A 15,801-nucleotide genomic window follows, 5' to 3' on the forward strand; every position below is an offset into this window, starting at 1 on the left:
AAATGAGGTTTGTTATTTCCACTGCAGTGTGTCTTTTCAGAATACTACTTTGGAAATGACTCATTAGCAGCTATAGCTCTTATAAGATGATTTACTACATCTCCAAAATATTGGCTTTTTGTAATTTTTTTATATATTCCATACAGAACTTCGGTCCTTCTGGCAATGTAAAATGCTTTATAAGTACAGCTGGATTGGATTGATACTACTTGCCCAACTATATATTATGTTATAATATATTATGCGTTTATTTTATGACATTCATCATTTGAATATACCTTAAACTGAAGCAAAAGCTGATCTCAAAATTTCTTCCAATAGTACTAAAGTACAGTGTGCTGCACAAAACTGCAAAAAAATGAATATTTGAAACTGATTACCTCTGCTTCTGCCTTCCAGCTCTTTCTCCATGAGTTCTTTCTGAGACGGAAACTCGCTTAGCTTGACCTTGGACATGGCATCGTTTTGGCCTACTGTGCTTATCACCTCTGGATCCTTCTCATGGCGGTCTTCAGTCTCCACATGGATCCAAGGGATTTTCCTGAAAGAGAAAGTACACCAGCAAAGATTTATTTATTTTTTATTCATTTAAAAGATTAGGGTCTAGAATCGACTCGTAGTTTTGTATGCGGGCGGACAAACCTTTTGAATTTGTAGATAAAAAATGCTGCTATACCAACAAAGACGACGCTGATCAGCAGTAGCATTGCGGGGCCACTGTGAATTGAGTTCGAATCCACCAGTGGTGCTGAAACACAAGCACATTCGAATTCATGACAAGAAATTGTAAATATCGACACAGTCATGAACCATAAAACCTATACTGCATATAATTAATTTTAAAAGACATTTTTGATGGAGAAAAAAAAGTCTTTGTAGCCACAGATCCACAGCTTTGTTAAAGACATGAAGTGAATGCCGTATTCAGAGATTGAAGGTGCATCTGCATCTGTAGGCTCTGATAAAGGTATGACAAAAAGTGCACAACTTGACCCTGCAGCTGAACTCAATTATCCCAAATGTGCGAATATAAAATTTATTTTTTACAATTTTTTTTTTTTGTTTTATTGACTTTTTATGACCACTGTTAGTACAAAATGTTTTCTGAACAAAGTTGAAAATTACATCTTTCAATTTTTGTCCTAAGAGGTAATTTACCATGGTAGATAATTACAAGCAGACTGGACCTGGACTTGCAACAGAGCACTTTTAAAATTCTTTCATAGCGTACCAAGCCACTGTTCTTAGCCAAATTTCTTCTTACAAATGTGTGCAATTTTGACCATGAACATGAATTTAACTATTGTGAGCCAAAAGCCAGAGTCAAAAAGTACAAGTAATATATAATGTTTAAACATTTTCCCTTTCACTTATGGTTGTTTGTCTTCCAGAGGGATTACTTTTATTACCCAATCCCATGTGACCACCAGAGCTGCAGTTTAAAGAATTGGACTTTGCATGTTATCCTCTGAGGGTGTTAAAAGAAACCTTCAGGACAACCACGGTCTCCCCCTGGGGACTGTCATGGTGCAGCAGCTTATGCATGCTGAGGTGCAATATTCAAAGCATTTCTCTTCACCACCCATCTTTCTCTCCCACTGATAGAAGACGATGAAGTGTTTGACCTTTCAGGATCATTTTAAAGGCAACCCAGACCTTTGTGTGCAGACACAAATGAAGACAGATCCATCGGTGGATGAAAAGGGTAAAGCCACGCTGGGTTGATCGACACATTTGTGCAATATGTTAATGACCCAATGACCCTGCAGATTTCCTTGGCGCATACCTAATGCCCTCCTTGTCAATCACCTCATCGATTGACTGATTTCAAACAGCTACTGTACCACAGCTTCAGGTTAAAAAATAAATAAATAAAAAATCTGACACTCTGAACAACGTTTAAGTCCTGTGATAAACTGTACTTGAGGCTTTAATTCTAGATAAAATCTTGGGTCAAACAGTTTAGAGAGTCTTTGAAAATGGCAAAATTATGTTGAAAAGTTTGAAAACCATAAATCTCAGGCCCGTTTGAAGAACATATATATATATATATATATATATTTTTTATCTGCATGTGAAAACAATAGACATGTAAAACTACAGTGGTTTGTAGAAACAGTGACCTAATGTTGCTTCAGGACTTACCCAAGGTTTGCTGAGTCATGGACACGACAATGTGAATATTTGCTTTTAGCTCAAAATGGACCAGGCCTTGGTTCAGGGCAGTGACAAAAATATCTGATACCTGTTTTGGAAAGACAACACAAAGGATGTTGTCAGACACAATCCAGATTTGTCATTGCAATCATTTGACTCTTAAGATAATAATAATTACTCTAAAAGAACAAAAAAAAAAACATAGAAATTCAATGCTTAAATAACAACCCGGAGAGGATATTCTTTAACAAACGTGATTTTCTTAATTTTTGAATGGTTCTCTTGTGCAGCCCAAAGTAAGCTAACATGCTACATCAGACAAAACATTTCCAGTGAACAGTTCTATCCTTATCAAAAGTGGTAAGGACGGTTCAAACCACCAGACAACTAAAAACCTCTCCACTAACTGGCTAAATGTGGCATAAAGGAGAGTCTGGCAATGCATGAAAATGGGACATGTTAATGGCTATCCTCCTTTCAGTTTCCAGGCACAATGCAGAACAGAAATGTCCAGGGAGGAGTTTCTTTTTCAAATGGGTGAAAAAAATAAATAAATAAATAACTTTTTTGAGCACAGACTGCTCCAAAAGTGTCACCATGAGAAAAGAGAACTTGCCAGACTGATTTACAAAGCTAATTAAGAGTCTGTTATGATTTTAAAGTGTTAGAACTTAGGTTTTCATGTATTTTGATCACTTCCTTGTCATTTATTTAATTTGATTTTGCCTTTGTTCATCTTTGTGTTTGTATTTTGTGGTTCATTATTTATTGCCCATTTAGATTCAGATGTTTGTTTACAGCACTGTTTGTGTTAGTTTCAGGGTTTTCCCTTTAGTCTATTTTCTCCTTTTCTCCTACTCTATCTATTTTGTATTAAATGTCCTGCTTCAAGAACATTTTTGTTTTCTTGTCTGTTTTTTTTAAGAATTTTGATAATCCTGTGCCATTTTACCAACCAGTAAGTTGGTAAAATGGTAAAAAGTTTTCTTTTTTTTAGCAGCCCACGTCAGTCTTCCATCTAAATCAGAACACCTGTCTTCAATCAACAATTACTTGTCCCAGTTTTTAAACACCAGGAGTTTCTTTTGCTCCATTTCAGATAATTTTGTTGCCATGCTGTTCCTACTGTGCCCTATTGGAATCTTTTTAGCTCAAAATAAGACCTTTGTTCCCATGTTTAAGTGAATAATATGCACACTTTTTTTTTCTAGACTGTGACCAACAAAATGAAATCACAGACACAAGCAGCCAAAATGAGCTTCCTCTCTAGGGTGACTAGGCTCACTCTAAGAGATCTGGTCAGGAACTCGATCATAAAGGGGGAGCTTGAAGTAAAGCTGCTGCCCTAAAGTTTAAGACAATATGCCACTATATAGGAACAAATTTCACTGGAGCTGATATATGTTTGCAATTAATGTTGATGGTTTGCTTTTTTCTTTTTTTTTTTTTATTACCTGAAAAGTTCAAATGAAAAACATTTCCACAAGTCGCGTCTCTTACTGTATCCAAAGCCTCCTCGCTTCTTTTCTTGTGCTCACTTGACATTTGCTCATCAGACAGAATAAAGAGCTCAGCTGTGGTCGGAAGTCCAGGGTACAGAGACACCATCAGCTGACTCTCGGAAACCCCGGACACCTGCTGGGACACGAATGACAGGTTTAACTCCATTAAGGAGCTTCATTTAAGTTCGAGACCAAAATATAGCAATATCCCGTGCTTCTCCACAGTAAGAATGGCTGACATCGCCTCTAATTCACACTAGTTATTCACACTAGTGACCTGTCATCACAGATCACCTCAAAAAAAAAAAAAAAAAAAAAAAAAAAAAAAAAAAAAGGGATGGTGGAGGACAGAACTTCATGGCTGTGTGGTTATTATTGCACAGGGGTTTAAAATAGTAATGACCCTGAAAGTAATGGGGTTCCAGTGTTGGTTTCAGGAAGGATCTGTTGGGACTTGATGTACCTGTGACAGAGCTGTCCGCACCACACGGCCTATGTCCTCCCTCCACTCGGGGATGTCAGGATTGTGTTCGTCAAGAGCTGGTGAAAACGACAACAGCAGTGACCTGAAGAACTCTGGAAAAAAGGGGTGAAGTAGTATGTATTAGAACATGAGCGCTACTTCTAGTTTAGTTTTTGATTAATATGATGTGCAGATTTGTCTATTTTCATTTGGGAACATTCGCCTTGAAGTTAATTGCTCCTCCAGATTTTATGTTCGCATAGCGTGACATTTTATTCATTAGATAGGTCTACACTAACATACACCAGGCACAGCTCGCGGTGCTGACCGTGAGGCATCGCTTCCCCTCTCCCCCCCACCCCGACAGTAACATATTGCATATTCATGTACCTATAAAGTGCTTTGAAGTCTGTCTTTTCCACTCACCTTTAACAGTTATAACTTTTGAGTCTTCCAATACGCTGCTTCCACAAGCAACCTGGACCGTGACCTTGTTTTCTCCCTCTCTGAGAAACATGTGCGAGATGCTTCCTTCCAGAGTTATAATGGGCTGAATTTCAAAAGAAAAAAGACAAAACAAACACAGAATTTCTCAAGAAAATGCTGAATAAATACTACATGTATGCAGCCTTTGACTCGCCGTATAATGAATAGTTGTTTCGGTGAATATAATCAACCGGATAAATAAGTCCGATCCATTTGAGCTCAATCTTCCAAGAAAAAGGGGGGCCACAAGCCATGATTTACATTATTTGTGGAAAAGCTCCATAGGTTTGCGGTTTTAAATTAATACGGCAGTGCAAGGACGGCAGAAGAGGAGTGGGAGAGTGGAAACAATGACAGTAAGCTGGACAAAGACGAATGCTGAAAACAGTAGTAGGAGGAGGTTGATGCTCCCTCACCTCGGAGCTGTTTTCAAACCACCAAAAGAAGGTCAGAGTTCTTGTGTGGCTCGGCCAAACTACTGCCGTGAGATTAGCTGCTTTCTCCCTGATGGCCACAATAGGAGCGGAGAGATACACACGATCCACTGGACCTGAGGCAGCAGCAAAACACATGCACATATCCATACATGCATTAGATTCATTTAAGAAGTAAACTCTGGGGTACTGAATTCATTACACATGATGTACACTGCAGCTCCAAGTGTGTGCTTTTGCACGTTCCCCAAGCCTGATGTGCATAAAAAGTATTGGGAGTATGACTGACATGATATTTGCAAGTGTCAAAATGTGACTATCCAGAAAAGCGAGGAGGGTTCACGCTGCATGCACCGCTGCAGGAATGAGTAATGACGTTACTTATCCACGTACTGGTGATGTGCAAAAAGAGCGCGCTGGTGTCAGATCCCAGGTTGTTTTCTGCAGTAGCTATCACGCGGTAAATCCCAGTCTTTCTGTAGATGTGCTTGATGCCGTCGTCGGTCCGGCTCAGGTTAGAGTACGTGATCTTGATTCCGTCCCCGAAGTCTAGCTGGATGCTGGTGCTCGGAGACTCTCCCTGCGGATACACAGGATGACATGGCATCTGTCATCGCAGCTTAGGTCAGGACACTTCTGGTAGGCCAAGTACAACTGGAGATAGCCCGGCTCGTTGCTTAAGTGCTGAGGCCTGGACGTCCATTAAGCGGTGCCACTGAAATCACGTAGGCGTCTATAGATAAAAGGTGACATAAATCCAACTGAGAAAACAAGACGAAAAGCAAAAGTCGGAAAGGTCACCAAGTGCCCAAAAAAGTAGAAAAGTATATGGTCTGCAGCCATTTTACAAAATCCTACAATATACTGCTTTGGAGTCACTGACACAATTTAATTTAGGGAAAAATAGCAATAGCAGAGGAATGCTTGGATGCAATATTTGGTGATCTATAATATTTCAGGTATGATTCAATCAAACTCTTCTTGCCAATAACACATTAGGTCAGTTGGACGGATCTACAGTTTCTTTTTTGGAGCCAACAATTGATGCATAGTTTTGTTCAGCATCTCTGGCTAGATTAATTATGTTTTGATAGAAATTCTATACCCACAAATCAAATAATTTACCATCAGGTGTATTATGGTAATAGGAAACCAACGGTAATGGCATGCATGCATCTGGTTCTGTGTAACTGAATCATCAATTAAAACAGGTGTCCTCAAAATAATAGCATTGTGGAGATTAATCTGTGCAGTCACTCATCTTGTTGTTTTTATCTTGTTTATATAGTGACTTAGTGTTTTGAAAGGTAGTTTGAATAAAATGTATTACCATTATTCTTATTATTGTTATTAAAAACAAATGCCAAATAGCTTACATTTATTTAGGGACAAAGTCAATGAATGAATGTTTCATGTGTTGGTTATAAACTATTCCTTTCTGAAACTGAGTTAAACAGGTTCTTCTAAACTGTTCATAAGAACAGAGTCTACACAAAAAGGTTAATTGAAGAGGGGAACACATACAAAGACAAATTATTTAAAAATAGAAACCAACGTTAGAAAAATGTCTAAGAATACAGAAAACAACCATTTGGAACGGATGACAAAAAAGCAAATAACAAAGAACAAGTCAATATTCGCTCAAGAGGGAAATAAATCTAATGTTAGTTGTGAAAACTGTAATAATAAGAAAATGTCAATGAGAAGCTTTTTGTCAGAATCCCAGTAGGAATACCCTTTGTCAGTCCATTTGGTCTAAATAGGGGTCGTTTTGGAAACATATCAATCTATTTTTGAGCTGAAGAAGTTATAATTTGCCAAAAAACTCAATGACTGGCCAAAAGATAATGACACAATAACTTCTGGACTGATAAAAGCAACCCTTACTTTCTGAATTAACCTCAAACATTGGATTCAAGCCACAATGGTCTCACCTGGTCATTTCCATTTCTGAACTATTTATCAATTTGAATCCATCAAAATACTTGAAAAAGTCATCTTGTCTTAAGCCAAAGAGGAAAATCTTTTTGAAATGTATTTTTTTTCAGAAGAGACCAATGTAAAACAAACCAGTAACTGAACAGCATCTCAGACTTAGACTGAAAGGATGCAAGAGATGGAGAGGTCACATCAATTTTGAAGACAGTAGTCCAATTAAAAGCTTGTGATGAATCATCCTGTTTTAGAGTAAAAGCAAGAACAGAGAACAGAGTTTAATCATTCTAGGCTAAAATACCTATCATGTAAACAAAAACCTTAAGTATACAGATTTTGAGCTTTGATCACTTTTTTCAAAAAGCACTGGATTTACTTTGAATACATCTGCAGCTTTTACTGACAGAAATGCTATTGCTCCAAGAGAGGGATGGGGAAGTTAGAATGGACAAGAAAGAAGAGTCACGAAAATGTTGGCTAATTGCAATTATCTTAACTACTGTGATCACAGCAATAAACAATAATATTGTAAAATGGTAAATTACCCATACTTGTACTTGCTTTACCAAGTCCAGAGGAGCCCACAGTTCTTCACACTACATTTAGTCATCCATCCATTCAGACACTCATTCACACACAGCCCTCTGAGACAAGGCAGGTGAAGCATCTTGTCCAAGGACACAACAATTAAGACGACAGCAAGAATTACAGGACGAATTCCTACCACCATCGTAATTCAGATTAAAGTATTTGCCATTTATAAATTGCTTCATTTTATATAAAAAAAAGCAATTTTGAATATTAACTTAGGTATTGTTTATTCTAACCCTAGAAAAGTCTAAAATACAATCTTGTTTTCCACAACATTGGTAAATCAGCCTCAGAAAGTTCATTTGTGGAGCTCACCAGAAAAAAAACACTAACTCCATGTCAACTGTTTTCAGGCTACCCTTGAAAGAAGAGGTAGTTCCAATTAAATCTGCTAACAGCTGAGATCTAAGGATAATCCAGGGCAATGACGCGGTTGGTGATGCCCTGACTTTTCTTCAGCCGTTATAATTGTGTGTGTGTGTGTGTGTGTGTGTGTGTGTGTGTGTGTGTGTGTGTGTGCGCGTGTGTGTGTGCTTGCGTGAATCTGTTAAGACAATTCTGATATAAACAATGGTAATGGAATTTAATAATAACACATTTGATCATTTAATACATTGTTTATTTATATATATATATATATAGGAGAGGGAGAGAGAGAGAGACACTCATTTCAAAGTAGCTGTGGTCAACCTCCACATGTCAAATTGTCCTTGAGCAAAACACTGAAATCACACATTGTCTCAAATGTTTAGACTAAAACAGTGCAGTATGAGTATGACTGCTGCTCAAGTCAGTAGGTTAATGGGCAATAACTTTCACAAATATTTTGTATAACTTGGATAAAAGGAAAATAAATTAGTGTGGATCATGGCATGTGTATGGTATTTCAGGTATGATCTTAAGTGTGAAGGTGTGATGTGAAGAGCAGCACATGTGACCTTACAATATAGGTGTACAAATATTAAGACTCTAGAGAGCAACTGCCTATTGCCATGGATGGTGAGATGTTTTATTGTAAATACAGCTATGATTAAAAAGGAAAAGCTCATTGCGAGATTTGGAAGTTACACAGGCCTATATAGTACATGCAACACTTGGACATTAGTAAACTGAAACACTAATATGGAAATGTTTGCAAAATAGAGAAATCTGCTGCATTTTCACATTCTATTGGTGGTGACAAAAGACATTTTTATGAACACATTCAATAAAAAAAAAAAAAAAAACATGTTTTTGGTGTATGTGTGGAGATAATTTTGAATAGCATAGAAAGACAGCTGAGTCAGGAGTCACAGCTTCTTCAGTATGTGGAACAAGTCTGCCACATGAGCACCACAGATTACACACCTGCACCTAAAATGTCACAGAGATGAAATGATGAAATGATAGCCTTACACTGTGCTATCCAAATCCCTGACTCACATCAGGATGCTACATGCTTGAAACCAAAAGTGAAACATTGGGGGTTTGCTGCTGTAGGCTAATAATTGTCTGGCCACTTGGGGGGACTCATTAATATTATTCTAAACACATACTATGCAACAAAACTCTATACCCAAACCCTGTGGCCTCAATATTCAGGAGTCCATCAAAAGTGACAGAAAAGGCATGGCAGGACTTAATGTTCAACATGTTTAAAATACATAGTACGATGACAGGATACAATATCACAGACAGTCAAATAAACCAACAATTTTGAAACCCAGGGTGAGGATGCCTTTTAATGAGTTGTAATGTTTTTGTTTGTTTCTGCACCTTTACCTCATTTTGTCTTCATTCCTTTTCTATTGAACTAAGACTTAAAGAACACTCTGAAATACAAATCTCTCCTTCAAGGAGTGGAAGTTATTCACATACCATAACTTTTCCTTTCAGTCAATTCATTTGGTACCAGGCACACACCTCCTGGTACATAGCCCCATTTTGTTCCTCTCAACATAAATGCATGACATTCTGTTGCACTCAAGACAAGGTGTATAGTATCCCTGATCTACTACACAACAATTGACACTACACGTTTATTTAAACACAAATTATGTAAAATTATGACTCACATTATCAAGGTGGATCATGAAAGTAACATTGCTTCCAATTGCAGCACTGAGCTCTCCGTGGCTGGTGGACAGATGCAGACCCTGGGGTGGTTTGGGCCGACATGCCATTCTCTTTGGCGAGTAGACATTTCTTCCTTCCTCCTTACAGTTATTGGACAAAACCTTACGATACCTTTCAAGCATAAAGTGGAAAAGAAGCAAGCATCATATAATAACAGCCAGTACTTATGTTCTAAAATGAAGAGATGCATCATCTGACACTGATGTGCACGCTGCACTTTTCACACATACTGGAGGTGCCACAGCCACACACTGTCGGGTTTCATTTTTCACCTAGGTAGTAAAACAATGGCAATATTTCAACAACGCAAAGATTTAGCTTGAATTGTTCCAAGTACACATAAATCTGTCGCTTACAAAGCGTGCAATTGATTGCTTTGTTTATTTATCTTAAAGAAAATGATACACAAGATGCAATACTTTATTTTTAGCTCTCTTGAGTTTTTCTTTTCACCCATCCCTGGTGGTAAACTACGATTTTCTGTTTTCATTCCATACAGCTTGTAAAACAAGATGAGATTGAATAATAATGTTTGTTGAGGGACTTAACATTGGGGCCCACTTACCCTGTGCTGTTAAGGAAGCTTTGGCTGGAGCTGCAGCTTTTAGCCACACCATTTGGATTAAACCAAAAAGCAGGAGAGCACTTCCCATTTGCCTGGCGCTCCCACCCATAGTCACTGCCAAAATAAAAACAAAACAAAACAAAAAAAAAAAAAAAACATCGCTTCATGAAATGATAAACACTGCTACTCAAAATAATCTACAAGCTTTTGTACCGAGGCAATTTTTTTTGCGATTAGAGCTTCATGGAATATTTTAAGACCTTAACCAGAGACATGATTGTCAGACAAGCAAGATCAAAGAGAATATCCGATGGACGGATAAAAAATATTTAAAATTCATTTAACGATTCATTATTAATTGAATTCTAATAAGTTATTTGACATTATGCTAATTAGAAAAGCATGATGAAAGTTCTAAACTCTAAATGTTTCAAGCTGCAATTAGAGTCACACTGCAGTCACACTATGTTGTGGTATGAAAATAGTAAGTTTTTCAGGCTGATACCTTTCTCTTACAAATTTCAACAGGCAGCCTAATTACATACAATAAAATATGCTTGGTGATGAGTTGATTGGAAAACACATTAAAAAAAATTACACTCTGCAGACCTCTCTGGACAAAATAAGAGAAATACAAATAAAACGGTCATCACCATTCGAAATCATAGGCGTTGCAGGGACACGGCTCAGAGGAGTAGATCCTGGAATAATCTTGAGCCAACATGCAACGGTTGCCAGGCCGTCGCTTCATATACTTCTGCTTCTCACCCATCACACACTGCTCTCCCTTTTTTTACATAAGGAAAATTGTGTTTGGATTGTTTTAGAGCGTGAATTCAACAGCAGACAATTTTTCAAGGAACATGCGTGAACATGTCCAACGTACTATGCAAGAATATGTCTGTTACCTTGTTGTGCAGGGACCATGTCTGATAGTCACCATCCATGCATCTCCTGCTAAAAAGACCCTTGTAGTCAATCTTGATCAGCTGCCACTCTGAATAGTGGTTGAAGTGTCCAAAAAAGCTGCAAGGAGATTATAGGAAATTTCTGACTTCCAACTGAAACCATGCCGAGATGTAGAAATACACTTTTCGAAATCTGTGTGTCTTAATGTGTAGATCTGAATTCTGTAGTGAAAAAAGACCCCTTCCATTCTTAAAATTGACGAAAGCACACACATTTAAGTATATTAAATACATCAGATCAATCGAAATTAATTAGTAAAATGAAATGTGGGCTCAAAGCTGCAAAAGGTAACTTTAAAAAAAAACTCATATCTTCTACATATTTTTTTAAATTGTATCTATTCTTATACAGTTTAATTTGATACAGGTAGTCTTTGAAAAAAAAATCAATATCCTGTGGTCCTACAGCCATCTGCAATGATACACTGGTAAATATACACATTCAGAAACAACCAATCAAAGCCCAGAGGAGGGTCTTGGCACTGTCACCCTCCCTCTTGTTCTAGGTTGGATGGCAATGATGACAGATGAACAGTTTTCAGTTGAAAAAGCATACCCAAAGCATGATGCTGCCACCACCTTGCAAGAGAGTGAGGATGGTGTTTTCACCAAACATATTCTATGAGGGCAAAATGTCCAACTTTAGTCTAATCGGAGCAGAGAAGAAACCAAATGAATTATATGGTGTGTTACTCTGTCCTCATGATGCTGTTTGTAAACAACAAAACATTTATATCAAGATTTAATTACACAGTGACTGCCTCCATCTATTTGTAAGGTGAGTTTTGGATGTAGTTGGTTGTATGGATTTTCTTTAGTGTTAGCAGAGTAGAGGGTTGTGAAAATGTTATTGCTGTGATATTTTGTCACAGCAATAGAAAGTGTAACTAAAGTGGATTTTGTTGCAGTACAATAGTCTGCAGTAGTCATCACTTTCACCTTCGTCGTTCACATAAAGAGCGTGGCAAACTCAGACAATCCGACAGCATTGAACCATGAGAGTCTTAATCACTGAATAAGCTCCAAACCCCAGAGACCTCAGACTCATAATACATACCCACCCAACAACACAGAGCACAAGTTTAACATAGCAGGGCAGGAAACCTCCGATACAAACGGTAGACAAGTGCTTTTACTGTGAGGTGCAGAACGACGCTGGAAACATTTTAATGTGGAACACCTGTGGAAAAATCTCTGCTTAAACCCGCTGAAGAGCTCAATCTTAAACCCTGACATCCTCCTGGGCTGTACCTGTTAGTCTTTGCTTACGTGATAATGTGATTGTCAGACTCAGGCTCCATTAAAACTCCATCCACATGCAGAGGCACCCAGGAGAAACTGTGGCGATCCCATTTCTTCCCTTCATCAAGACTGATCCTGCATAACAAAGACAATATCTGTCAGTGCATTAAAACCCCTGTACTCCTGTTTATCTCTCTAAAGATGGAAAATGTGTTATTTATTCCATGCAGATGTTATCAAACAGGGTGCGTACACCAGCTATACAATGGGAAACAGGTAAAAGTGAAATATGATAAAAGATTTTAGGTCATTTAGCTTTTGCCATGTTTGAAAAATGGAGCCCAATAGCTTCTCTTCACTTTGAAAAATTAACTTGACAGCCAGCTGAACAAAGGAACAAATGTCCCTCAGCCCAGGTAAATGTTTGAAGGTGACAAAACATCAGAAAGAAAGGTATGACTCAGATTCCAACATCAGAAATAGATTTAGGGGGGTTTCAAATCACCTTTCTTTGAGCTTAATCACTTTTGACAGCATTGTAGTGTGCAGGGACATCAAAGTAGATAGTGTTACAAAGCTCCCACAATGAGGGACTTATGAGGGCATTCTGAGTCTCATATTTCCATCCTGCTCCACTTCTCATTTACATAAAAGCACTCAAACCTTCATATCCAACCAAGAGTACAAAGCTGTAACACACTCTCTTCTGCTGGAAATGACAGCTCTGAAGCCACAGTGGCGATACAATAATCACATAAAGTTGGGCCATCAGCATTTCAAAACATTAAGTGTAATCATATGCTGTACCACCACCCCCAACCCCAGAGTCCCTGCATCCCCCCCTCCCAGTTCAAAATTATATTCAGGTAATTTTCCACTACGCCCTCAAACCTACACTTCCTGGTTGCTTGTAACATGCATGCGATACCCACCATAGTTGTCTAATACGCACTGCCGCACGAAGAACCGCAAGCAAAGCTCCTCCGTTGTCAAGAAACCAAATGTTGTACTCTTCGTCAAAAATCTGAATACGGTAAAAAAAGAAAAAGAAAAAAAAAACATTGCATGCTTTCCTTTTTCATTTGATGTAAAAACATCATCTGTTTAGCACAAAATTTATAAATGCCGCTTACCTGTCTCCAGCTATTCCCTGCATCTGATGTTATAAACATCCCAAGGTTGGTAGAGGACAGCTCATTTCCAATGTTTCCTGAGAACAGAAAATACAAAGTGTACTCTATGCTTTGCAGCCACAAACTTTTAAATGTTTTATTGGGGGATAGTGGGGTTTCTGTGAAGGACAGACACTACAAAGTAGTGCATGAGTTAAGAAGTGGGAAAAAAAACCAATGCATTGTTTTTGGATTTATCCATGTAGAAATCTGAAAATTGTGGATTTCGTATGTAAACGCTGCCTTCTACTCTGTTACCCCACAAAAACCCATTGCCCATCACTTAATTAGTAAATGGAGTCCATTTGTGTGTAATTCAATTTTAAACATGAGTAGAAAGTGCTTTGAGCAGATGAGAATAAGAATAAGACCTTTTGGCCAAGACTAAAATTATATATGTAGAAAAAACTAATACTCTAAACATACCATTCCCATCATAAATCATGGTGGTGGCAGCATGCTGTGGTAATGCTTTTCTTCAGCATAACAGGTAGAGGTGTGCCGATCGATCGGCCACCGATCATAATCGGCCGATTTCCGTGAAAAAATGTATGATCGGTGATTGCCGATCACGTTCTCTTGTTGCCAATCACACAAACCGATCACCTGCTTCTCATTTTGCAGCCTGTCTGTGCAGCTGGTCTCCTCTTTCCTTTACACTGCGCAAGCGCGCAGCAACAAATCCTAAGCGATGTGGAACTATAACGCACTGAGTGAATGGGGAAGTTTGCACGTTGCGGCGGAAAATTGAAGCACATGGGGTGAAGCACGTCAAAATGCATCCATACAACAAAGCTAATACGACATAAAAACAATGCCATACTTGACGGAGTTTGGTTATATCGAGGCTCACTGCAGTAAAAAAGACATATGAAGGATCAGATAGCAGGTAAAGCAGCGCACAGCTACAAACACTCGTCATTAGCATGACGATCAGAAAGCTAAACAAATAACCTGCAAAATTATTTATGTCTTTGAGCTGCGATGTAAGACTCTGGTTCTGCTCTCGCTGTTGAACCGCTGCTATGCGCTACAGGTAGTAATATTTCACAGATATTTCCCTGCTTCTGCTCCACCTGGTAGTGACTCTCACACCGAACCTCTGTTCAGTGTGAGAGTCACTACCAGGTGCACTACCAGGTGCAATTAAAAGAAATCTCTGTTCGGTGTGAGAGTCACTACCAGGAAAACAGGAAATACAAAAAAACAGGAAAAATGCAAAAAAACAGGAAATCCAAAACAAAAAAATGCAAAAAACAGGAAATGGTGAACCTCTGCAGCATCTAACTTAAAAAAAATACATTTTACATAAGTATTAAAACTCTCGCTGTCCTAACATGAGACAGATAACCTCTGAAAAAATAATCAATCTCTCTGCCTCCTCCCAATCAGAACTAACAGTAATCAGCTAGCCGCCATGCTAGCAGGAAGCTTTCAATCAGTAACTCAGGATTGTTTATTGTAATGGATCCTGTATTTGCCTTTGAATGTTAAGTTTTATAATTGAATTTATTGACAATGTTGAGAAGTTTTATTTTGACTCTTTGCATTATTTAGCCGCTTCAGAGGCTCCATATGTTTTCAGTCTATTTGTTTTGTTTTTTTCTTGGAAAAAGTTATTAAAAACAAGTTTTTGTCTAAATTAAGGTGAATTCATGGTTCCTTTTTCCACATAATGTAACCGGTAGTACTTATGATTAAAAAAATAATAATTATGTGATCGGTATCGGTGATCGGCCTTCATGGGTGATCGGAATCGGCAGGAAAAAACCTGATCGGCACATCTGTAATAACAGGGTATTTTGTCAGAGATGATGGGAAGATTAGATTAAGTTAAACACTCGGCAATCCTGGAAGAAAACCTGTAAAACAAAAAAAGACCCGAGACTGCCCGATTCTCAGGTCTTCCTGCAGGATAACAATACTAAAGTACACCCAGAATTATGATTCAGAGGTTTAGATCCAAGCATATTGGTATATTAGAATGACTTGGACCTGGATCTAATTCAGAATCCTTGACAATGCTTCAAACCTGACATTCATGGATACTCTTCAGCCGATCTGACCAAAATTAAGCTATTTTATAAATAATAATTACTAAATATTCTAGTCTCTAGAGGTGCAAATACGAATGCACTGATTGCAATTTTCTGGCCGATCACTCATTACCG

At 38.1% G+C, this 15,801-nt stretch overlaps 1 protein-coding gene across 2 annotated transcripts in view; it reads right to left on the bottom strand.

Annotated features, from left to right (window-relative positions):
• The window catches only part of LOC103476779 (VPS10 domain-containing receptor SorCS3-like), a 63,390-nt gene that overhangs the window by 6,651 nt on the left and 40,938 nt on the right, over positions 1-15,801 (bottom strand). Inside the window, exons 12-26 of one of the 2 annotated variants that reach the window (XM_008429355.3) lie at positions 13,592-13,668; positions 13,391-13,482; positions 12,486-12,593; positions 11,157-11,274; positions 10,902-11,035; positions 10,249-10,362; positions 9,623-9,794; positions 5,436-5,622; positions 5,025-5,158; positions 4,549-4,672; positions 4,123-4,235; positions 3,658-3,792; positions 2,146-2,245; positions 643-748; positions 381-541 (exon numbers count right to left, since the gene is read on the bottom strand). In XM_008429355.3, the coding sequence (XP_008427577.1) occupies positions 381-541; positions 643-748; positions 2,146-2,245; positions 3,658-3,792; positions 4,123-4,235; positions 4,549-4,672; positions 5,025-5,158; positions 5,436-5,622; positions 9,623-9,794; positions 10,249-10,362; positions 10,902-11,035; positions 11,157-11,274; positions 12,486-12,593; positions 13,391-13,482; positions 13,592-13,668 (1,875 nt within the window). Of the gene's footprint in view, positions 1-380; positions 542-642; positions 749-2,145; positions 2,246-3,657; positions 3,796-4,122; positions 4,236-4,548; positions 4,673-5,024; positions 5,159-5,435; positions 5,623-9,622; positions 9,795-10,248; positions 10,363-10,901; positions 11,036-11,156; positions 11,275-12,485; positions 12,594-13,390; positions 13,483-13,591; positions 13,669-15,801 lie in introns of both variants that reach the window. The other variant, XM_008429353.3, reaches the window with a different exon arrangement.

Source organism: Poecilia reticulata, chromosome 15 (genome assembly GCF_904066995.2).
Source record: "Poecilia reticulata chromosome 15, P_reticulata-male-v2, whole genome shotgun sequence".
NCBI classification, from domain to species: domain Eukaryota; kingdom Metazoa; phylum Chordata; class Actinopteri; order Cyprinodontiformes; family Poeciliidae; genus Poecilia; species Poecilia reticulata.